This window comes from Drosophila gunungcola (genome assembly GCF_025200985.1).
Source record: "Drosophila gunungcola strain Sukarami chromosome 2L unlocalized genomic scaffold, Dgunungcola_SK_2 000008F, whole genome shotgun sequence".
NCBI lineage: Eukaryota > Metazoa > Arthropoda > Insecta > Diptera > Drosophilidae > Drosophila > Drosophila gunungcola.
This window is the reverse complement of record NW_026453163.1, coordinates 2,443,167-2,467,821: the sequence shown is the minus strand read 5'-3', so window position 1 is coordinate 2,467,821 and position 24,655 is coordinate 2,443,167. Positions and strand designations below refer to the sequence as shown.

The window sequence follows — 24,655 nt, the reverse complement described above, 5'->3', positions numbered from 1 at the left end:
GCCGATTACGAAAGTATTTTTTCTCCACCGGCCCAACATCACCCATATTCGAAAAATTTGTAAATCTGGACATTGCCAAATATTTTTGAGTATATTCCTTAAGATAATTTAAAGTTTCAGCTGCATTAGTTTGCCTTTAAAAAAAGTTAACAAGAATTGCTTAAAAAAAATAATGGGATTTTGCGTGACAATTAGTTTGATCTAATACTCCTATAATATATTTACATTAAAGGAGCGGACATAACTTCTCCTCTGGGTTACAAAAATCGGATCAGATTCAAATATTTAAACAAGTTTCAAACCACGGTGTGTGAATACGCTAATTCATAGATGGGCTATGTGCCTTTGGGTTTTTTTAGTGTATTTCGGAATGACCCTTTGGTCACACTGAAGCAAACACGTGTGGAGTGCGGTCGCCGCACATTTGTATTGTTTTTCGTTTAATCTGTGAATTTACTTAAAAGAACGGAAAAAAGCGCAATACCAAGATGAGCACCGCGTTGGCCCAACAGCTGCAGAAATTGGCGGCTCCGCAGTCGTCCATCACGCTAGCGGACGCCCGGAGTCGCGCTTCCGTGCTCTTCAACCCCAAGGAGGCGGCCACCAAGGACCGGCGCTCCATCTACGAGATCGGGCTAGTGGGGCTGCAGGAGCTGACCGACTTCAACCCGGCATTCAAGGAGTTCCAGCTGACGCTGTTCGACGAGGCCACCCTGACGCTGGAGCGATCCGTGGAGCTGCCGGAGGTCAACAAGCTGCTCGACGCGGCCATTGGCAAGTTCCTGCGCCTGCTGTCCCCGTATCTCCTGCTGCGCCCCGCCCACATGGCCTTCGAGTGGCTGCTGCGGCGGTTCCAGGTGCACGAGTTCAACCGCAACGAGGTGATGGCCCTGATCCTGCCCTACCACGAGACCATGATCTTCGTCCAGATCCTGCAGACCATGCGGCTGCGGCCGGCAGATGCCGACTGGTTCTGGCTCCGCCCGCTGCAGCGTCCTGGCGTCCCGCTGGCCAAGACGGCCATCATCAACAGGGCCGCCGGCAACCCCGCCTTTCTGGGCTTCATCTGCCAGAGCACCCAGAAGGCGGTCAAGGAACTGGGTCCGCGAGCCCACCAACTGCAGGCCCAGATCAACTTCTACGCCACCGTCGTCGTGGGCGCCCTGCAGACGGCGAGGCCTCTGCAGGACTGGCACATCACCACCATCCTGGAGTCGCTGCTCCGCGGCCTGGTGTCGGACACCATCGATTTCATGGCCGCCGCCTATGTGATCGTCGCCCAGCTGGTTTCCCGCACCAAGCTGAAGAGCAAGGTGTGCAACGCCCTGCTGGAGCGCGTGGCCAACTGTCCGTTCGAGCGGCTTCACAGCGAGTCCCTGCTGCTGCTCGTCTGCATCTATGGCAAGCAGCAGGCCGCTCTACCGCACTTCAAGCACGAGACCGTCCTCAATCTGGTCGGCCAGAAGTGGCTAATCGCGGCGCTGGCATCCCTGGCCAAGGGCAATATCGCCATCCAGTCCATCTGCATGCCACTCATGACGGGCGCCGTGACCGCCATTCGGGAGGAGGACGTCGCCTCCAGCTCGTGCAAGTTGTTTTTGGACAACCTGATATCGGATGTGCCAATGGCCAAGCCGACTGCCCAGCAAATGATTAAGTGAGTACTTAAGGTTCCATTTTAGTGTTCACAGTTTTGTAAAGAAACAATTTTATTTTATTTTTTTTTTCAAGAAAGCAATAATAATATAGCTTTTTTGTTACTGTTTAATTGCTTAATTTCAAAAATCACTTCTTTATTTTAGATCACTGCTTACCTTCAAACTCACATAAATCTTTGATTTATTTTATTCCGTTAATTCTTTTTGTGTAAAATTATTTTGTTTACAATCATATAGAACAGTCTAAACTATTAAAAAAATCGAATTCTCCTAGCAGCAGATACAGTTCCCATACGTCAGCTCGAAAATTTTAAAACAAGTGTTAAAAAAGATGTTTATGTATGTTGTCCAATAAAAAAATAGAACTTTGTGATGTTGTGCAAGTCATACAACAGCATCCAAAAGGAAACAATTCTAGAGTTTAGTGTCCTCAACGACGAGATGTTGTGTTAGTTTCGTTGCAACCAAAACTTCGCAATAAATATATACCAAAAATGTTGATCCCTTTTGGTATAATTCGACCGTAAATCAATTTTTTTTCGAAATATTTTCGTTTAAAGTATTCAACACACACAAAAGCTGTTATATCCTTTAACCAACAAATTATACTTTTTAAATATGTATATATGTATATATATATACCAGTTTTTTCAACAAAATATCTTAGAAAAGTCACCGTTTATCTCTTTTTTGGCTAAACTGTATATAAAAAGTAAATAAATACAAATTTTAGAAAAGTATATTAATTAAATTTTACTTAAGCTTAGATTCTTACAAAAATACCCGTTATTAGATACTCGTAATTCAAATTAATTTAAAATAAATATTCCGCCTGTAAAAAATCGGGTTATAGCTTGCGCCATTTGCTGAACTGCATTGACAACACTACAAGCACAGAGCGTTACGCTACAAAAATTGTTTTCACAAAAAATATTTTTTTTAATAGTGTATTTTTTTTTAAATAAATTTTTATTCTGAATTTACTTTATTTTCTAAGAAATATTCATTCAAAACAAAATAAAAAAATACATTTTGTGTTATTTAATTTAAAATTTAGAATGGTCGATATTATAAATTCATTTCTGTTGTAACTTACTTATTCTTGTTTTCATTTCAGTTGTTTTCTGGATACTTTTGTGGAGACCGAAAACGAGGTACCTGAGCCAATGGACACAACCACAGACGACAACGACGATACCATCGTTATTGATTCGGATGATGAGGCAGAAGTGGAAAAGACCAGTTTTCAGACCTGGTATACCACTTACCTCGAAAAGCTGGAGAGGCGTTACCCGGAAGCCTTCGACATGAGCGTTAAGGAGGCCTTGAGGGCCAGATCCACCACAGGCAATCGCCAAAAGGCCTTAAAATTGGCCCTAGGTAAACGAATTAGAACAAGGTTTCAAGGTTTGTTATTAAACCTATGCTTCCCCTAGGTTTCCGTCTCAACACCTCGGATGAAAAGGCGAAGCACGCCTACGAAAGGCTCTACCACTACAGCGCAGACTGGCGACTGGGCGCTGTTCAACAGCTGCTCCAAAACCTTAAGTTGGAAAAGAAGCGGGAGCGAAGCGTGAAGCTGCTGCAGGAGTGTCTGCCCGATAGGATCAACGATGACAGTGGTGCTGTGGTGTCGGCCGTCCTCTCGCTGCCCACCGAGGAGCTGGCCGAGATGTTGGGTCCTCTTGCCTTGGCCCAAACCCTGTGCCGCCTGCTAAGTCGCGCTCAGACCGAAAAGGAGCTCGAGTGGAATCCCGTGGTTCCGCTGGCCGTTCGACACCTATCCTCGGCCCCAGTGTGCGACGCGTATGACAAGAATCTAGTGCTATTGGCGCTGATGCCGCTGCTCTTCCCCAGCGAAGCCCTGGCGGAGCACGAGCACGAGGCCCTGCTGATTCTGCTCGGCAGTGACTTTGCTGGCAAAGTTCCGTTCCTGGCAGAACTGAAAGTGAGCAGCGATTTCGACGCGTTTAAGGCTAACGAGCATCGTCAGCACTTCCTGGACGTGATAGCCAGCAGCAGTGAGGAGCTGATCAGTCAAGAAAGGGCGCTGCTGCAAAGCGTACAGGATCACGGCGGTGAGACCTTTATACAGGAAGCTTCCCAGCTGACACACCTGCTGTTGCTGTTGACCGCCTACGCGAAGAGGGAGCTGCGGCCTGATGAGAGCCTGCACATGCTGGAGAGAATTGAGCTTTACAGTCGGCGGGTCCAGTTCCGTGTGGTCAGGGGCAAGCCCAGTTCGCAAACTTTTGTCCCTCTCCAACTGTATGTAGACTTCCTCTTGACCTTGGTCAAGAACACGAAATGGACGTCTCTGGCTGCGACCCCCTGGAATCAATTAACAGATGAACTTCGTCTCTGCCTGCGTCTGCTGGAGATACTGTGCGCCCAGTTCTTCTCGGATCGGGCAGATCTGCCAGAGCGTCAGGAATGGACTCGAGCCCTGCAGCAGAGCCTTCGGCTAATTCTGCCCGAGGCGCAGGACAGACTGGATCTGTTGACCAACTTCTACGTCTTCGAGAGCCTGCCGGAAATGTGGCCTCGGGACTCGGACTATGCTGTGTTCCGCTTGCATGGCTTCCTGCTGCTGGAGGCAGTGCTCTCCAACCCGAAATCCCAGGTGAACTGCAGCCTGTTTCACGTGCTGCGAGTGGCCAACGCCTGTAGATCGCCACTGCAAACACTGCGGGTGCAGGCCATCAACGCGCTGCAGTTGATCGGGAGTCGCAAACTGGTGTCCCATGTGGAGCAGCTGGTGCATTCGCTGCTGCAGCGCAAGAGCGAGTTGAGCATGGATCACGAGCAGTACGCCCTGATACTGTACACCATTCTGGAGCCAGAGAAGGCCACCGCCAAGGAGAAGATGGTGCTGTCCAAGCTGAGAAGGTCTGTCCTAGCTTTGGCCTGCGATCCCAGCCAGCCAGCCATTTGCACAGCAGCTCTGCTGGCGGCCCTCAAGCACGTCAACGATGAGCACTTCCTGGCGGAACTGCTACCCCTGGGCCTCGACTCCCTGACGAAGATCACTGCGGGCGAGGGCAGCCAGCACTTGAAACAGCTGCCCTGGCCGCACAGCGAAATCTACAAGTCGGTGTTGGAAAAGTTCGAGGGACGTGTGGGCCTGAACGTTCTGCTCCGCAAGGATCTGGCTTGGAAGCTGTTCGAGGAGAGTTTCGCCCACCACGACGCCTACGTTCACCTGGAGCAGAAGCTCCAGCCCCTGCCCTGCATCCTGCTGAACAGTCTCACCCCGGAGACCTACGACCAAATGCAGGCCAAGCACAAGGTGGCGCTGATCAAGCTGATCGTGGCGGCGGCCACTAACTCGGACAACGACAGCATCTTCCTGGCCAGTCACCGACTGCTGAAGCGGTGCCGACTGGAGTGCCAGCCCCTGGTGCCGATGCTGGCAGAGATGGCCAGCACCGTGGTGCAGAAGCAGCGTCCGCAGACTGCCGCCTCCAAGCGACGCGCAGGAGCGGCCACCCAGCTGGACCTGACCAGCGCCTCCTGGAAGCAGGGAATGACTCTGCTCGAGCTGGTGGAGCACAAGAAGCAGCTGGTTGGGGCAGAGCTGCTGATTCCAAAGCTCTTCGAACTGCTGCAGTCTTGCCTGACGCTGGAGGAGCACAGTTCCGCCGAGTATCCCAAGCAGCTGATCCTCGCCAACCTGCTGCACTGCTGCCAAACGGCCCAGGCGGCCGGCGTGCAGCTGGTCAAGGCCGTTCCCGAGTCCAGCTTCCGCATCGAACTGGTGGTGCAGTGCCTGAGGAACACGCGTAATCCGCAGACCCAGCAGCACGCCCTGCTCTTCCTGACCCACTGTGCCGGCCTGTACCCGCAGCAGGTGCTGCTCAAGATCGTCGAGATCTTCACGTTCGTGGGCTCCACGGTGGCGCGACACGACGACGCCTTCAGCCTGCACATTATTCACAATGTGGTGGAGTCGATCATTCCCATTCTGTTGCTGAAGACCGGATACCGGGAGCTGGTTATACCCGTGCTCAAGGTGTTTGCCGACATCTGCGCCGACGTGCCGGTGCACAGGAGGTTGCCGCTCTACGCCACCCTCTTCCGCGTCCTGGAGCCCAAGGAGCACCTCTGGCAGTTCCTGTGCATTGTGTTCGAGTCGCAAGTGCTTCTGGAGCAAGCCCCTCAAAAAGTATCGTCCGACAAGTCGCGGCTGGACTTTGCCCGCGAACTAACGCTGATGTTCGAGGACCCGACGGTGGGCCTGCAGACCTGCATCCGGCTGCTGGAGTACCTGGCCACGTTGCCGGCAAACAAGAGCGGCCATTCGGGGGGCACCACGGGCTCGTCGGTGCTGTCCACGGAAAAGCAGCTCTTCGATGTGCGGACCCGAACGTTCAAGCAGCTGCGCCACTACAAGTACCTCATCATGGATTTCCTGTCTGGCATCAGCAGCTGCAACGAGTGGCAGGCCAAGATGAAGCGTCCCGATCCCACTGAACTGCTGCCGTACTACCAGGACTTCATTCTGCGGACGCTGGCGTATGTGGGCGTGGTCAACGGAGCGTTGGAGGCAGCCAGCGAAACACCCTCTCTGGAGAAGTTCTGGCGGGTGCTGGCCAACCATGCCCACGATGTCCTGGACAACGCCATCGGTCTGTTGGCGCCAGAGCACTTCATCAGCGTGATCACCGAGCTGCTGCAGCACGACCACGTGTACGTGCGCATCAAGGTGCTGGAGCTGCTGGTGACCAAGCTGGGCCCCACGTCCGATTACTTCCAGCTGTGCGCCGCCGACCACTTTGGCGTGCTCTTTGCGCCGCTGCAGCAGATTATCAACGGGGTCCTGGAGGACGGTCCCAGCAGTGGGCAGCAGGCGAAGCTGCAGCAGACCGCACTGCAAGCCCTGCAGCTCTTGGCCCACCGCCACGGTCGCGAGTTCGTCGAGGAGTGCCGCTCCCTGCTGGCCACTCTCACCAAGATCACCAAGCGGCGAGCCAGCGTGCCCAAGGCCGTGCTGGGCAACGTGGTGCTCACTCTCGTCGAGATCTGTGCCAGTCTCAAGGCCCACGCCCTGGCCCAACTGCCCAAGTTCGCGCCCCAGCTCACGGAGCTTCTGAAGGAGCAGGTCCATCAGATGGCCACGCTCAAGCAGGGACCCGACTACGTCTGCTCCACCCTCGTCACAGGTAAGTCTGACAATCTCCACTTGGAACTATTCTGTTACTGATGTTTAATGAAACCATTAAGTTATTTATTCATTTGGCATCCTAGCACTACGAGTTAAACTTATTATTTAATGTGCTAATCAGGAAAAATTCAAATTTAATATCATAAAATTTAATAAAAAAGAATAAAAGAACAAAACAGGAAACAAATTGTTAGGGAATGTTACAAATAGTTGACAATTTTAAGGACTTAACAATCTGTTGATAGGGGTACTTAAATTAACTTCTCTCTTGTTTATTTTATCTCATTCGATTGTAACGATTGTGTGTCATTAATTTTTAAGCCACTGGGAAACACGTTCCAATAAAAAAAGCTCCTCTGTGTCTTATGCGTATAATAGTTCGTCTAGAAGTGGTAAAAGATAGTTTTTTGTAAAGGTAGTCAGGTTCTTTGGTGTTAATTATTTTATGTAATGACATTACATAAAATTATTGCATGACAAGTTTTGTAATTGTTACATGTATAAAACTTTTTTTTCTGATAGATAAGGTTTTAACTTTAACGTCAATCAAACTCACTATCAGGTAGAAGATTCTAATAATAAGTTTTAATTTATTGTTACTTAATTCGATATTATTGCTAGGTTAATTAATATTTTTGAATGTTAGAGTTTTTAAAAATGTTGTAGAAGAAGTGGTGATCAGAGCTGACAACTTTGTCCTTAAGGTTCTTTAGTAACAATGATTTTTTTTAAGTAGAGTCATTCGTTTTAATAATATGAATGACTTTTGGTCATTATTAAATAGCATTTCTGCTTGCACAATTATGTTTTACGTTTATGGACATATTTTTGGACTCTACTATAGCTGGCAGCATCGCAATTTTTAAATATTTCGATGCCAAAAACCAAAAAGAGGTCAGATAGGGTTTCGCAATCAATAGGCGAACATAACCAGGAACATATTATCTAATTTGCTGTCCCTACTCCCCTCTTTCAGCTTTGCACAAGCTGTTCAAGGCATTGCCGCTCTTCCTGGGACCCTACTTGGTGGACATCATCGCGGGCCTGGCGCGCCTCTCTGTGCAGCTGGACCATCCGCTGCTGCTGCAGGACAAGCGCGCCCAGGCTCTTAAGCTGCGACTTGCGGACGTTTGGGCTGCGGTGGCTCAGGGCGTGGAGGTGCGCATCCTTGTGCCCAGTTGCGCCAAGGGCTTTTCTTGCCTGCTGGAGCAGCAAGCGTACGACGAGTTGGGACAACTGATGCAGCACCTCCTGCTGCAGAGCATCCGGCACAACACAGCGGCTCAACTGCAACCGGTGCAGGATCCTCTCAGCGAGCTGTTTCTCCAGGCGCTGGACTTCCGGGTGCACGTGCGTGGACGCGGCCTGCAAAGGCAGCTGGTTTCGGACGTGGAGGCGGCTGTGGCCGAGACCTTCGTGACCTGGATCCTGAAGCTGTCCGAGACGAGCTTTCGACCCATGTATGCCAGGGTCCACAAGTGGGCGTTGGAGAGCAGCTCCAGGGAGACGCGGCTTACCTACTTTCTGCTGACCAACCGGATCGCCGAGGCCCTCAAGTCGCTGTTTGTACTCTTTGCCAGCGAATTTGTCGAAGACTCCTCCCGGTTGCTGACGGAGCACAATTCCCTCCATCCCGAGTTCGAAGCCGGCGAGCCGGAAGACGATGTAGAGCTGTTGACGGCTATATTAAACACCCTGCATCACGTGTTCATGTACTGCAGCGAGGACTTCATCAACGAGCATCGCTTCAACGCACTGATGCCGCCGCTGGTCAACCAGTTGGAGAACGAGCTCGTGCTCGGAAGTGAGCCTCTGCAGCAGGTGCTCAGCAACAGCATCGCCCAGCTGGCGGTGGCCACCAACGATGTGATGTGGAAGCAGCTGAACAGCCAAGTGCTCCTTAAGACCCGCACCCCAAGTCCGGAAGTGCGGATCCTCGCCTTCAGCAGCTGCGTTGCCATCGCCCGCAAACTGGGCGAAAGTTACGCGCCCCTGCTGCCGGAGACTGTTCCCTTTATCGCCGAACTGCTGGAGGACGAGCACCAGCGCGTGGAGAAGAGCACACGCAGTGCGGTGCAGGAGCTGGAGGCCATTCTGGGCGAACCGGTGCAAAAGTACCTTTAAGTAGGCGAATGCGAACATTTTTATAACTGAAATTATAAATTCCCATGTGGACATTAGAAAAATGTTTTTCAATAAAATACAAAATATTAAAAAACCCAATTGTCATTTATTTTTGTTTTTAATAAAACATTAAGCTTTACCAGTCTTTAAATTGGATGTATGTGTGCGTTTGAACGATTTGTTCACTTTATAAAACTCGTGTATCAATCTTAATTTTCAGGTTTTCTTAGTAGATTGCTAAAATATGAAAATCGCTACATATATTCCGTTGTTTTTCAAGATATTTGCTTACATCATAGTTTCTTGCCTTTTATTTTTGGGCAAAAAAATGAGTTAATCCTATTGCTTTTGAATAAGCTTTAAAACTCTGAAGATCAATTTAAAACTTAAAATCTTTTACAAAAAGTAAGGTTATATTTTAAAATCCCGTCAAAAACTTACAATTTTGCAAATAACGTTTAGCTAATTTTTGCTTAATTTTGTTTTAATACGGATCCGGATTTGTTGGGCAAAAAAAATTATAAAATGCTCCTCTTTCGTGCTTTTAGCAAAGAAAATCGTTAAGTAAAAGGGTTTTTAAGAAAAAACAAGGTTTCTACCAAGTTCTACCTGACCGCAAATCGTAGACTTATTATATTTTCTTTTGATTTCGGAATATTCCAAACTGGGAGAGTTGAAAACTTCGGATTTCCTCGACTTAGTGTGCATCTTGGGCTTAAAATATGCAATTGCAAGACAGAGACAAAGGTCTAGGTTGGGCGACTCTTATTTAAATAAATAAAAAAATAAAATAGGAACATTTTCTCAATGTGAACTTAAGGTTATAGGTTATAAACAGATAATGTCCAATTGTTTGGGAACGCATATTCGGTTTCCCAATGTGGTGCTTAGTTTTTCTTTCTGATAAATCTTCACAGGGTCTGTTTGTCGCAGGACTCGTTTAGAAATTTGAACAGCCAAACCTTAAAAACAAAATAATGCAAACTATTCATTATCCTTTTTTTAGACCGACAAACTTAATCTATAAAATTTGTTCTATTAGGAGTTATAACCTTATAAACCTTATAACCTCTTACTTGAGTGTAAATGTTTCCGAAAATGAAATTTAACTTTATATCAGCTTAACATGACATTGAGAAATGGGCCCCAAATGTAAATGATGCGTTAACCCAATTACACAGGTAATGTGAAAAGTCATAGTTTTTAAACTTATTTATTTCGGAATGCAGCGTCCGCTTAAGCTAGTGTACAATAAGAAAACAATCAACATTATTCTTGGCCCGACCAGAAGTCGGGCGACGTGGCAACTGGACTATGTGTTGTAGGTGTAGGAAATGGTGGGGATGTGGGCGTTGTTGAGCGTGTTGTCGTGCGTCTCCTTGTCCTCGGGGATCTCGGGGTCCTCGCGCTCCTCCTCCTCGTCGATGATGCTGATGTCGCGGATGGACGGCCGGTGGCTGCGCCGCCAGCCGCTGAGGTCCTGCGGCTGTTTGGTCTTGGTCAGCAGCTTGGTTCCCGTCACCGAGATCATGATGGCTCCGAGCGGAGCGGTCAGCACGATGCTGAACACGCAGATCGTCTGCACGATGTTCGCCCAGTTCTTCTCCTCCGGCGTGGCGTCCTCGCCCAGATGCTTGAGGGCCACCGGACCGAGGGCCGCCTGCACCGTGGCCTTGGCCATCCATGAGAGTCCCACGAAGAACTTCTCCTTGGTGTTGAGGCGGTCGCCGAAGGCAATGCCCGCCGTGGTCAGGATGCGCAGAACGGCGCCGGTGAAGATGCAGGCCGCTCCAATGGACACCGTGTGGGAGTCCAGCTCGCGAATCTTCACGGTGGCACCGGTCAGCCCGAACAGAATCGGCTCGAAGATCATCCAGAAGATCTCGAAGGCAGTGGACACCGGGTTGTCCTCCACATCCCAGCCGTCCTTGCACCAGAACAGGTTCGAAACGAAGGCGGAGAAGACCACGGCCAGCGGTCCGGCGCCCTCGAAGCCCAGCTCCTCGCTGCCGTAGATGGCCATCAGGCCGCCGGTGAAGAGCAGCAGCGTCCGCAGCGGCACCACATACGCGTCGCCCTTCTCCGGGAAGATGCGGGCCAGCGAGCCCCAGACGACCCCGAAGCCCAGCCCTCCCAGGATGCAGACCGGCGCCTGGGCGATCTGGTAGGCCAGACCCTTGTCCGAGAACATCACCGTGCTGATGATGCCGAAAATGGCCACCGACAGGGCATCGTCCACGCCGGCCACGGCCACCACCAGCGTGGGAATGCCCTTGGCCACGCCGTAGCCCTTGGTGCGCAGCCGGAACAGGCAGGGCACCACCACCGCCGGCGACACTGCCGCGATGATGGAGCCCAGCAGGAACGCCCACATCCAGGGCAGGTCCAGGAGGAAGTGCGACATCACGGCCATCACCGCCGCCTCCACGCACCACGGGATGATGCCCAGCTTCAGGATCGTCTTGTACACCTTCTTGAAGGCCTCCGGCTCCATTTCGAGTCCAGCTCGAGTCAGGATTATGGTCAGCGCGAACTTGCGCAGGTGGGCCGTCACCTTGGAGAAGTCGCCATCGATATTCGCCCATCCCACATTCTGGTTAAGTAAACATAATCAAAAGAACCTTTAGTTAAGGGAGAGGGTAAGGGCTTTTTCTTTCGAAAAATCTATATTTTTGTACCCTTGCAGAGGGTTCTATAATTTCAATCAGAGCTTAGGCACGAATCACTAGAGTCTGTCCGTTCGTCTGTCCGTCCATACGTAAAATATAATTTTTTTTGTACATTGAGCTTTAGAAGGCCCACAAAAATTTGTATATGAGAAAAAATTAACATAGAACGTTTGGGAGAACTTTTGACTAATTTTTATTTTTTTTTATTATTAGATAATTTTTAGTCGACTTGAGTGAGAAGGCAAGAAATATTTTTAGTGTACATATTCAAAATCTGCGCCTCGATATCTAGTATAACACGAAAGGAAAAAAAATTGGGCAAGGTTATATACCCTTGCAGCTATGGAAAAATTCGATATTCTTTAAGAAACAACTATATTTCGATTTTATTGCGTACTTGATTAATTAATTGAAGCTATGATAATTTTTTTGTATTAATTTTTCCCATTGTCCCCAAATGATATCTACGATATAGTTGCCCGATTTTAATCAAATTAAATCCGTATTTTCGATTTATTAATCCATTACCATTTTGAAAAACATTTTTAAAAAAATATTAAGACTCTGTTAATGTAATTGTTTAATTTTTTTTTACTTTTTCAATTTTTTATATGGCTTGTTTCAACTCATATAATACCTGCAATAGAAAAACAACTTTTGTAAAAGTTTCAAGCAGACGGCTTCAGAACTGCGAGAATTGTATGCATACAAACGGGCGGATTGTCTCTACAAGTGATGCTGATCAAGGATAAATAACCTTTATGGGATCGAAAACTTTGACTTTAATTTTAATATCCTCTGCAAGGGTATATAAAAGCTACTTTCAATAGTGAAAAAAATAAAGGAACAATTTTTTAAGCAATTGTTGTTACTTGGCTAAATTTTTATTTAACTAATTTGACACTTAGTTAATTCTCACCTGAAAGAGAATGCCCACCAGGAGCATGCCAATTAGTCGCGGTAACGTGGTCAGCGATATCAAATAGCCACCAAAGTTAGCGGCCACAGTGAGAACGACCAGGCCGAACAGCTGTCCTCCAGGGGCAGCTGAATCACCAATGATCACAAAGGCCGTGATCCAGATAAGCACACCTGTAATTCAGGAATTGGATATTAAAGTTGTGGAACTTCCTCGAGAGTTTTACAAATTTTAATATTAAAGTGGTTACATTTATTGCTATACAACACAAATAGAATGCATTAAATGCATATCAAATTAAAAACTGAGTTTTAAAAGCAACAACCTTTCCGCCATAAAAGTTTGTAGGTTGATATTTATATAACATGTTTAAAACACCGAGCGATTTGCATATTTTATATAGAAAAGCTAATTACAAATAATTTATGTTTTAATTGGGTCAGAGGTGCCTACTTGAATAAGTTATTAACTTCTAAGCAGGGTTCGTAAAGTAACACACAAAGTGCAAAATTTATTTATTTGCAAATAAAACACACGTTAAGCACTTCATGTTTTACACATTCAAAGTATAAAACAATATTATTGTACTAAAAGTTAAGTCTTAACAAGGTCCCAAAAGTCAAATATTTGAGATTTTGACCGAGAAAGTATTTGGTTTTGGATTAGTAATCCGCAAGTAAAATCCCTTTACAATCGTGAGCATTATTTTGGTCCACCAGTGATATAATTCTATATTTTACTTACCAATCAGAATAATAGAAATTAGTCGGGAGACCGTCCTAAACGTGGGACACAGCGGGTAGGGGAATATCTTCTGCCAGAAGGGCGGCTCCCAGGACGACGAGGGCTCCTCGCCGCGGCACTTGAGGCAGAATGTGTACATCCAGGACTCCTCGACGAAGTTGGCCCCGCCATTGCTGTCGCCACCGGAGGAGTGTCCCGTTTGGTGGCCATTGTACTTTGCATTGAGCACGTCCAGCGCATTCTGTCGATAGTTTTCTGTGAAAGAAGTCGGTGGCAATGTTATTAATGAATGAATCAAACTGTTCACCTCATACGCAAGCACTTGGCTCTCAGTTCACCAGACCACAAGAAAATTATCTCGTCAGCCATCATGGATCTCTAATTAGGTGATAAATATGGGCCTAATATCGAAGGGGAATGCTTGCTTGTCTTCGTCAAAGGCAAGACCTACGCAGTAAAATTAGGCATTGGCAAGCCCACTTCCCCCAGTTCGCTAATTGGTTATGTCAACTGGAAAATGAAATAGACGTAGCACCATAGCCCCTGACCAAACAGTCAGTTGAACTTGAGATATTTGCATTTTTCAACTGGTTAATTCACACCGCAATCTGAATGAGACCGTGCCAATGGGGTGCTGGCTAATGGGAAACTTCCTATCACAATTTAGAAAGCCATGCGTAATACTCATAGGTAGATAGGTTGAAATCTGGGACAATCGCGCAGTATAAAATGTAAGCTACCTACAAGATGTTAAAATGGTTTTAAAGTATGTTTTAATGCGCACAACTCAGGTGGGATTTCTTAAAATCTGTTAGATAATGTTCTTCCTTAACTCGGTTTTAATTTTTATAATGAATGGCATAGTTGTAATTCAGGTAACAAATTTATATTAAGCAATTCCGATCACAATTTGAAAAACCATGCTAGTACGCATCAAGATAGGTTGAGATCATCTCAGTGTTACACAAGTAATATTGTGCGACATTCGCGCATTAGAAAATTTAAGCTACGTGCAAGATGTTTAATTTATTTTAAAGTCTTTTTGAACGCACACAACTCAGGTCCAATTTCATAATATCAGCTAGATAAAATTCTAGTTTGTAATTTGCCAGTGGAAGATTTCGCTTTCTTAATTAATTATTATTATTATATCCTAACGCTACAAGTACAGGCTTATTACGATAGTCACTAGAGATTTCAATCAGCATTAAAATATTAATTATTTTCATAAAATATCTAGAACGCTACAACCTGCCCTCAAAAATTGAATTTTGCACGTTTTCAAAAGAATTTTACACATTTTTGCGGCGCCTGTGATAGAGTCTGAAAAAACGTGTCCGTTGCGGTACTAGACAACTGCACGCGTGAGAAGTGAGGCGTTGACAATGTACGCCGCAGAATAAATAACAAATATTTCTGGCATAGCCACAATTAACCCAGAAATAATTATTACCGATTGTATTCTTCACAGATCGCGTTAGAACCCCTCTTTTTATGGCAATGTTAAAACCAAACAAAAACACCTCTTAGCGAGATAAAAAAGTCGTGACGATCACACCTTCATCATATAAAATATCTGATTTCATATTTTGTGACGAAAAATAAACAAGCATTCGACTAAATAAATACACATTCGGACCGCTTCATCCAGGTATTTTGCCTAATTTGTTTTATCTCAGCGTGACGAATGGGAACATTTAAAATGTGGTGTATGTTAAACAACAAAAGTTGACGAATCTCAAAGGCTATAAACTTAAAAAAATAAACATAAATCGACTCTAACAATTTTTAAAAATTTGCAAAAAAGTAAACAAAAAAAAATAAATAATAATTTTTAAACAATATTATTTAGACCAATTATATTAAGGCTTCGTGACTAGCATTTGTCAATACCTTTTTCATGACATATCTCATTTGTCTGTAGCTTTACTAATTTAGAAGTTAAAGCCGTGCAAAGTTTTGCTATTTTTAGACATTTCGCGCTTAATAAGCCAGTTTTTCAAAAAGTCATAGAACAAACATTTTTTGTATCGACCTGTCCATTACAAATTATTCCAGTATGTCACTTTCACCGCCCTATCTCCTCACTTATCAATTTTCCTAAAGTCTTGGTATGCAATTCTTATTCATTTAGCGATACCGTTCGATTAGTGTATTACTCGTCACGATCGGACCATCACAGCAGATTTGCAATTCTGCGGCTATATAATAGTAGTATCCTATCCACACGCTCTTGGTGCGCATCGTCACTACATGTTCTGTCGACCATAGTGACAAAAGAAAATCTTTTTAGTGGGGATAACACTTACCATGGCTGTGGGTGGAGGCCCGATCACTGTCGTTGTCGTGGGGCGCCGTATCCTTGAGGATGCTCTTCCTGCGCGCAGGTCCTATATCCGTGTGTGAGTGTGTGGAGGTCTGCGATGGGATTTTCGGAATAGAGGGTATTTTAGGTGAATGCCAAACCGCGTTATCGCCAACACAAGTGCGAAGCGTGTGCCCATATATATTTTCATTAGGCGATTATATGGCCAGTACGCGGAAAATCCGATTTTACGAGGCACCTATCGACCGAAATGATCGCAATCGCCAGCGACTAATGAATTGCGCCGCCCCACTCACCTGTGAAATTTTACGCCTCGGGTTTTGCTCATAGGCGGGATTATCGTAGCCAGCTCCCAGCCCGCCTGCGCCGCCGATCGCCGGCGGATCGGAAATAATGCTGACCCGTCGCTTCGGCTGGCTCTCGATGACTATGGTGCTCTTGTGGTTGCCACTGCCGTTCGAATGGGGCATGGGCAAATCGCTGGGCACTGTGGTCGGGGTGGAAGCGATCAGGGACGTCGGGGTGGTTATGGTCGCTGGGGAACCTCCCAAGGAGGAGTCCTCGCGAGCTCCTGGCTCGCCCGTGGCCGTCATCGTCTTGTGGCTCTGGCGAAACGTAGTTTATGATCAGTAATCTCCATTCGACGGATGGTTTTATGGCCCATTAATGGCCGTTAAGCTTACACTAAACATCGGACGGCGATGCGAATCGGAAGTATACAAATATTTATGAGCGATACGGGAGTTTTACAACTATCTCGTTCGACGTTTAGCGATGAAATAAATTCATTACCGCGCGGTGGCACTCCACCAACTGCAGGTGCACACACACACACACACACACTCATGCAGGCACTCACACACAGAGACACCTGCTGAGGTACACTGGGCGAAATAGCGAGGCGCTAATTAACAAGCCAAACAGTTATTTATCAAGTCAATCGGTATATATGCATATAGTCACTTAAAACGTGGTTGTGACAGTTAATTATTGTTTTCGAAAAAAAAACTATTTTTCATCATTCTATATATAAATAATTATCAAATATTTGTATGCTTTGACTAGCTGTACTTAATTACATATACAAATAATGGATTAAATATAATGTTTTAAAATTTTTATATTTCTATTCATTATACCAAATTACCTATGTTTATAAATGAATGAATTGAAGCTGGAGTGATTTTAAGGTTCTCAAAATCATACAAAACAATTTTATCTTTATCAGTTATTTTTCTGACATTTTAAAAAGCAAAAACCTTAAATAAGGAATATTTGCAAAAAGTAAAAAAGTAAGTGTAAGCATTAAATTCTTGTTACAATAAGTCAATATTTATAAGCAGGTTTTTTTCCAGTGCCATTGCGAACTTGTGAAAACGTTAAGGGTTGCGTACATATCAAATAAATATTGTAAAAACTTCTAAAAACCTCAATAAAAATTAACAGCTATTAGCTTTAATTATATCACCCGGACCGAAAGAGACACCTGATATGCGCTCTGTGATATAGATATGTATGTACACACACCTCTTCCTATGAATATGTAAAAAACGGGTCGGTTCTCGCTTTGATGACCAAGAAGTTTTTTAGCGTTCAATTGTGACGCGTTTTATCTAAATAAATTCACGTGAGCTCGGTTTAATTTCTGTCTCTTTTCGCCCCTTTTTGTTTTTTACCGGCGCGTCGAGACGTCTCGAAATAATGAGGCTGAATTGATTATTTTATACAATTGCGGATTATTTGATTTTCGGGGCTTTCCGTTGTTTTTGCTATTTTTTGTTTCTGCGGCGAGGAGAACAAAATGTGACATCAAGTCATGCGGTTCGTTAGCTGAAATCAAACAAAGCCACAGGCATGTTGGTTGCCTGGCTAAATGTTGACTTAAAATGTTGTTGTCCCCCTGAAGTGGATGAAAAATTTGCTTTATTCCATTTGCTAATTTCTGGTTCACACAAAAGCTTGCAGCAAATAGCAGGTGACAAGACTGTCTGAATCTGATTGCAAGCGATTTGACGTTCAGGGACCAAAAGAAGTCAAGAATCCACGGTATTTAAGTGCGCTGATCTTATTCATAGCAATTATTTCGTCACTAATCAATTTGCAACATGTTGACTTCGTTCACGCTCTGATTAGAGCTCTAAATATAGACATTAATGGGAAGAAATAGGGAAGGCAGCAGCCGATATCAGGAAGGTTGGCGACTGAAAATGTCTATTTGCAATCACAACTGCATAATTGGCCAGCCACGCTCAATGTTTTCAATTTTCACCTCTAATTAGCGCCGTTTCAACAAAAGTCTGCTATTGATATGGGTAATTTGCTGTGAACAAATTGTTTTAAACAATATTTATGCTTGGACAGCCACCCCAGGAGCAAGTGCCGCCTGCTTTTCGGTCTCCATCAAAATCTTAATCTGGAGCGATGCCTGAAAACTTTTTTTTTTTTTTGGGGCTCGTGGCTCTAATTGACGCGTGTCTGGTCTTATACAGACCCGAGTTGACAAACTTTTCGACACATCATCATCATTATCATCATCATCGGAATATCAGCGTCACGTGCTATCATGCGAACAAATGGCGAACAAAGCGTCTTAATTAGCATTCGTGTGTCATCCGTTCGGGTTTTAGGCCTTACAAGCCAATATATCTGTCTATATAGCCGTAAGTGTGCACCAATAAACTAGGGAACACATACATTTACCCTTCTACAGGTCATCTATAGGTTGAATGTCTCTAGGGAATCCTTTGCTTTACAACTTACTGGTGGATTAAGATTTAGATTGATTTTACTACCTGGTAGTATGCTAAGTTCATTAAATATATCATATATCATATTCATACCTACTATGTAAGTACATAAATTTGTACAAGTAAGCGATCCAAGCAAAAATTGTTGGCTTCAATTCTTATTGATCAATTCTGACAGTATATAAATATTTACTTATTATTTACTCTAAACAAAATGAAATTTAAATATAATTAAGTTTAAGTTTAACTCTTACACCATTATTAACTTATTTAATTAAGTTCTACTTTATCTAATTATTTTAGTTATCATCTAAAACTACCATCGATATGTATATTTCATGCTATATATTTTTTTTAATAAATGCTTTAACTTACGAATTTTTTGGCTTAAAAATCTGGCCTTCCGCTAAACCCTTGCTAACAACATTTGCATTGACAGTTACTTTCATCAGATTTGCCGCTTTTTGACCTTGCCGGACGTTGCCCCTTCCCCTTACCTAGCCCCAGCCCAAACCCTCCTGCACCCACACCAAAAAGCATTTTGCATTGCCATCGAATGAACAACAACGGGGAATGATTCTACGTGACATGTTTGCCTGATCGGATTGGCCAAGGCATAAGCAAATTCGATGTAGTTAGTTGGCTTGGCTCAGTTGGCTCAGTTGGCTGGAGCGGTCAGTTGGAGAGCCGGAGAACTGGTCAGGGCACGGATTACTAGGCACGAACACTGGCAAGCCGTTTTGGCCCAAAAGGTTTTCCTCGAACGCCTCGAGCACCATTGTGCAATGGTCACAGCTAAATGAGGGCCGAAAGCATTTACATTTTACACAGATTTCGAAATTACGTAGGTACTCGAGGGGCGGGCTTGGTTGGCCAACTTGGGAGGTGGCTTAGTTCAGCTACCGGTGACGCGATTCATTCTCAAACCTGGTCAGACCCCAAACGCATTTGTGTTCTTCGATTTGGCTCTGTTGTTGCTCTTTCGCTATTCTATTAATCTAATCGATTGCTCGGAATGAGCATTGTCTACAAAACTGCTCAGTGATAGATAATCAGAAGAGATAATAAGTTTCGCATTCTTACACAATTAATCCCCTAAGCACTTCAGGGAAGGGAGCGTGTAAATTTTGAGAACAATTCACTTGAATTACGAGGCATTCAAATGGAGGGAAAATTTAGTTGGTATTTCTACGGATTGTTATCACGCAGAGTCACATGGGCGATAGTCAGATATGATGATATGGGACACTCGGCTAATCTCCTTGGGCTTTTTCCGGTTACGATTAGCTATTGTTAATTAACTGCAATAGGCTAAATGGAACAAACACTAGCTGCCATCGATCAATAAAACCCGAAATTTTATTTTTCAAAAGTTTAAAATTTCCAATCTTACAAGTAACTTTTACGGGTTAATTGTCTTTAGCTGAAGTCTTTGTGGGCTTGAATTACATTTTTAATGTTAATATGTGTTACTGGTTTAACGCTGGCTAGATTTCCAAAAACGGCAAAAGTAGCTTAATATAAGAAAGGGATGTGGATGTACCTTTCACCATTGTTTTTCCCAGTACAACATGTTTTCCTAATATTCAAAGGATACCTTTTAATGTGTGTATTACTTATATCAATCGCGCGGCTGTATATATTAGAAAGTGGACGGCAGTAAAATATGCAATATTAGTAAAAACTCAAATTAAATCGTGAGTGTTACCTTTTAAAATAAAGTAATTATATAAAACTAGTTATTTTTAAAAGTATATAGCTTTTTGAAAAACTTAAATTTCGTGGCTAGATGATCTCCTAGCATCAAAGTTATTATAAATATAGGAATATTTTGAAAACACTGGTATGTGTTATTCTTCCTGATCACACCAATCATCGCAGTTCAAACTCTTGATTGGGTACCAATAAAACAGAGTTTATTACCACGGATGGGTACAACTGTAAAACTTAAGAATGACGTCAAGGAAGTCGTTCTCCAACTCTCAGTTTCCTTTCAATTGATCAATTAAACTGCCTTTTGTATAGATAGGCACCAAATACGATGTTATTTCTCGAGAAGGTTAAAGAGAATTCTTTAAATAGAGCACTATAGAAGTTATCAAGTGCTAGATGGCATCAGTATAATCTTTTATTGCAGCCGGATTTCGTGGGAGCCATTCGGGGCCAAGCCTTCATAGAGTTATCTTAGGTTGTATATTTGCATTAATTTATAGCAAATATAAAAGTCTTTTCAATGATTGATCGTTGCATGTAGAAAATCCGTATATTATTATATGTTCGCGGCTTATCTGACAAACGCGGCCGATAGGAAAGGGCGCTATACGAAAAAAGATTTAGCCATAAAGATGAAATCGAGCTAGAAGGAAAATAAAAATCCACCAAGCTCTTGAGTGAGTCGACCATAAAAATCGAATGGCTATCGTTCGGTGGGCCGATAAGGGAAGGTGAAGGGGTGGGGACGACTCCTTATCGGATCGCCGGATGAGTTAATTGGCTTGTATTGCCCTACTACCCCAACTACCGTGCGGCGAAGTGTGAATTGTGATTGATTCCGAATGCTAAATAAGCAGCCGGATCGGGTCCCCTTTAAATTGGCTTCACGATTGCAATCGGATCGCGAAATATGTGTGATTACTCCACTTACGAGTGTTTCATTAACAGACCCACACCACTCGAATATCAATCAGCCATGAATGTTATTCCTATATGATCGGTTTCGGTTTCGGTTTCATTTTCATTTTTGATTTCCCCTGCCTCTTATTTGGGATTTCGGCTCAGGTTGTTTATCTCCCTCAATTGCGGGAATTGTTTATTAAAACATTATCAATATCTGTAATCCGCATTCGGTTCCACTTCACTCTGTTCAAAACGAGTGTATTGTCTGGCTTTGGCCTTTGTCATTAGTCGCGTTGACAACTGCTAATTGTGGTAAGTGTTTATTGGCCCAATTTTCGAGGCATAAGATAAGATTCGGTCTGGGTTTCTCTTTTAATTATGCATGTATTTCCTTTACATCTAGTAAGGCCGCCTTATCACAGGTCTCTTTATGAGACTTCCTCTGTTTATCTAAGCCGCACAAATTGTGAGCTTTAATGATGAGTATTTTGGAGATCTGAACGGATCTTTTCTATATAAAGTACTTTATGACACCGTAAAAGTGATTTTCTGACACGCGGCTCAGTTTGATCGGTATCGAAAATAAAGGTTTTAAAATGCACAAAAAAGATATTGGTTTCATTTTTAAATTTACATATGTTTTCTTTATAATAGTATAAGAATGATTTTAACTATACAAAGAAACTATCGGAAATCGAAATTAAAACTAATTTAATCAATAATCAATAAATAATATTTTTGTGTGTGATTCGTTTTGTTATTTTATAGATCTTTGGATTTTTAAAATTTTCTAACAATTGTTAGCACTTTTTTTACATTCGTTCCATATTCTACTATGGAACATTAATTGGTTTATACATTTCGAACTAAATAAATCTTCTAATTATGATATGCGTACTACGCATTTTGATTCCAATCTCATATAAATTATTGCGTTTTGGAACTCGTGCACTGCTTATATTAATGGCTTAACCCGCTTGGCGTGTTCAAAAAAATATAATTTTAAATTATGATACAACTGGTAGCACTGCAATTGATTTTCCTCATGCAATAAAATATTATAATGCATTCATTTCAAGTTCATTAAGAAAGCGTTCACATTCCATTAATTTCGGCCAATATGCAAACGAGGAGCAAAAAGTAAATAAGTGAAATGTATGAAACAAATTAATAACAGCTCAAAGTCGAAGACGAGCGTTTTAATCATAAGCGACTGTAATTTGCGTTTGCGTTTGCACTTGTCACTGTTTTTTTGCATCTGATATCAAAAAACACGTACTGCCAAAATGTGAAATATCTAAAGTATTTATTTTATTACAGCCACTGAACTTGAGTGGGGGAGTAAGTTCAAAAGGCGGGGGAGGCGGACCTACTTTGTATTCACACGGCAGGCAGGAAATTAGACAACTTGCGTTTGTGCCTCAAATCTTTTTGCACTTTTCGTTGTTCACTTTTCCCGGCAGTGTGGGAGTTGTCAATTAATTCAGACTCAGAAGTCGTTCTGTGGAAACTTTTCCTTTCATATTCGCACTGCGCGATCCACGGAAACGAAAACTGAGACGAAGACGATCCGCAACCTGCTTAAACACACGACTAAATCGCTGCAAATTCCTGCAAGCGTTTTATAGGCACACACACGTCCGTCTGCAAACACAATCGAAAGAATTGAATCGAATTGAAACCGCTCTCTCACTCAGTCACTAACTCATTCACTTGCTCATTCTCTCTTTCGATGCCCGAGGAGCGATGTAAGTATTTTCTTTATCTTCTTGAACGATCCACCCACCTGAAAGTAAAGGTGGGCTAAAGCCTGCTCTTTGGATATGGCGTAAATCAAGTCGATCGGTAGCCAATTACTAAGGCTACTGCATGGCTATATCTCTAACTGACGACCAATAAAATGGTCAACAAATAATTTCCTGGACGCTTCCCAAGCCAATCGACAATTGTTATTGGCTATAAATTAAGGCGGTACTTGCGGAATAATCGTACTGTATTACTTATAGTATACAGCCCAATTTATGAAACGAAAATGTATGCAATAAAAATGATTGATGACCCGAGATAAGGGCTGGTTTTTCTTTAATTAGTCAGTCAATCAATCGAAAATCGAAAATTCGTTAGATGGCTTTATGGCCAAGCTAATCAACTCCCACTGATATGGTCGCAACTTGATGTTTGCCTATCATTTGATCAACTTTAGAGCGGATTTGGTAATTGAGACACATTGATCCCGCGCAAAAGCAGGTCACTTTGTTAATAGACGGTCTAATTGATTTAACGTTGTAGTAATCGGCTGCATATTAATAACTCTAATAGCTTCCAAATACCTAAATACTCATCAAAATATTTATTTTGATTATTCATTAGTTATTTATCGTTTGCATAAAACCTAATTTGATGTTTTTTGTTTGTTTACCTCGCTTAATTCTTACTGACAAACCATGATACATCCAAATGTGATAAAAGCACTTGCCGAGCTTTTTCCAAAGACAGCGGATGGTATTCCTTTTGATATCTGTGCCATAAACTGTGTTTATGTCCATAAAGTCTTCAAAGATTTCCATTGCGATTCACTTGGGCAAACTAATTGTGATTAGCGCTATATAAGTACATGATACGAGTTTTTATAGAAATACAGTGTTATACGAAATGGAAGCGGAAATGTGCTGACAATTGATTTTGGTTAAATTGTTCATTGTTATTTTCGGCACGAGAGTACAAACTTAATCTGACTTTACCCGCATAAAGCAATGCCTGCAGAGCATTAAAATTGATTCCACTTTTTGCGTTTCATATTTGGTATTTAATATTTATTGCAAATCTGTTTATCTAATTTCCGGCAATATATTTACCTATTTTCTGTCTAGCTGCATATTGTTTTCGCTCCAATACCGCTTTGCAGCTAGCACAGTAAATGGCCAAAATCAATTGAATTTAAACAGCCCGCAAATTTTGCACTAATGTTTAAACTTTTCGCTTGGAACTTCTCTAATTATTTGAGTGGCAAACGGCAACCGTAAAATGCGTCAGAGCTGGGTCAGGGATTTGTTTGGGGTCTCCATAAATTAGCTTTGGCAAAATTACAAACATTTTCCCCATTAAAACCCGAATCACGGTGCCACACACCCTCGGCGAAGACACACACATATCCGGGATGGCTGGACGGGAATGGAGCAATTTCAATTAAAGCTAATTACAACCAATATCGACTGCCAACAATGTCAAGCATCAAATGCTACGAAACCACCCAAGAGGAGTCTGCCCGCTTGGTTGGCTGGTTAGTTGGTTGGTTGGATGGAAGCCCGGATAGTGTCATGTCTGGGTCGAGCACTGAGAGAAACTACGGTGATCCGCTCACAAGGTGTCACTCAATGTCGCTGCGAGTCCTGCCTGTGGGGGGCAGTAAGTCCTGCGCACGGGGGGATGCATAAGTTAGTGTTGTTGTCGTTGTCGCCACCAGCCACAGAGAGGTTGACATGTGGGTGGACCTCATTCTTAAGATATATCTCAGGGCGAAGTGCACTAACCATAATTTTAGACCAAAAAAAAAAGGACGAATTGCATTGCACTGCTAAAATAAATGATTATTAATAGACAGACATGAACAGAAACGGCTCCTGTTAAAGCAAGAAAGTCGTGAGGATATCACTTTCAACATTCAAAATAATAAGTCCTTAAATTAAAT

The 24,655-nt window shown here is 43.5% G+C and overlaps 2 protein-coding genes across 3 annotated transcripts; one reads left to right on the top strand and one right to left on the bottom strand.

Annotated features, from left to right (window-relative positions):
• The first annotated feature begins 393 nt into the window (after nt 1-393).
• LOC128253393 (HEAT repeat-containing protein 1 homolog) lies at nt 394-9,016 on the top strand. Its single transcript, XM_052981747.1, has 4 exons — nt 394-1,657; nt 2,776-3,038; nt 3,095-6,820; nt 7,799-9,016. The coding sequence occupies exons 1-4, from the start codon at nt 489-491 to the stop codon at nt 8,944-8,946; spliced, it is 6,306 nt and encodes a 2,101-aa protein (XP_052837707.1). The 5' UTR covers nt 394-488; the 3' UTR covers nt 8,947-9,016.
• A 1,127-nt stretch (nt 9,017-10,143) lies between these two features.
• On the bottom strand, nt 10,144-22,565 carry LOC128253396 (sodium/hydrogen exchanger 9B1). Of its 2 annotated transcripts, none has more exons than XM_052981754.1 (6): nt 22,341-22,565; nt 15,901-16,209; nt 15,588-15,696; nt 13,279-13,533; nt 12,535-12,707; nt 10,144-11,539 (listed from the first exon to the last, which is right to left on the bottom strand). In XM_052981754.1, exons 2-6 carry the CDS (start codon nt 16,195-16,197, stop codon nt 10,259-10,261), a joined length of 2,115 nt encoding a protein of 704 aa, XP_052837714.1. In that variant the 5' UTR covers nt 16,198-16,209; nt 22,341-22,565; the 3' UTR covers nt 10,144-10,258. The 2 variants fall into 2 exon arrangements, with proteins under 2 accessions (XP_052837714.1, XP_052837713.1); XM_052981753.1 differs by lacking the exon at nt 22,341-22,565 and adding an exon at nt 16,288-16,440.
• Between the last annotated feature and the right edge of the window lie 2,090 nt (nt 22,566-24,655).

Excerpts from the sequence above, each read along its gene's own strand:
- LOC128253396 (XM_052981753.1), bottom strand. Across the intron at positions 15,697-15,900 it reads CGAGGCGTAAAATTTCACAG|ACCTCCACACACTCACACAC; the intron begins GTGAGTGGGGCG and ends ATCCCATCGCAG. Across the intron at positions 12,708-13,278 it reads AATTTCTATTATTCTGATTG|GTGTGCTTATCTGGATCACG; the intron begins GTAAGTAAAATA and ends CCTGAATTACAG.
- LOC128253393 (XM_052981747.1), top strand. The coding sequence starts at position 489 with ATGAGCACCGCGTTGGCCCAACAGCTGCAGAAATTGGCGGCTCCGCAG. Across the intron at positions 1,658-2,775 it reads ACTGCCCAGCAAATGATTAA|TTGTTTTCTGGATACTTTTG; the intron begins GTGAGTACTTAA and ends TTTTCATTTCAG. Across the intron at positions 3,039-3,094 it reads GGCCTTAAAATTGGCCCTAG|GTTTCCGTCTCAACACCTCG; the intron begins GTAAACGAATTA and ends TGCTTCCCCTAG.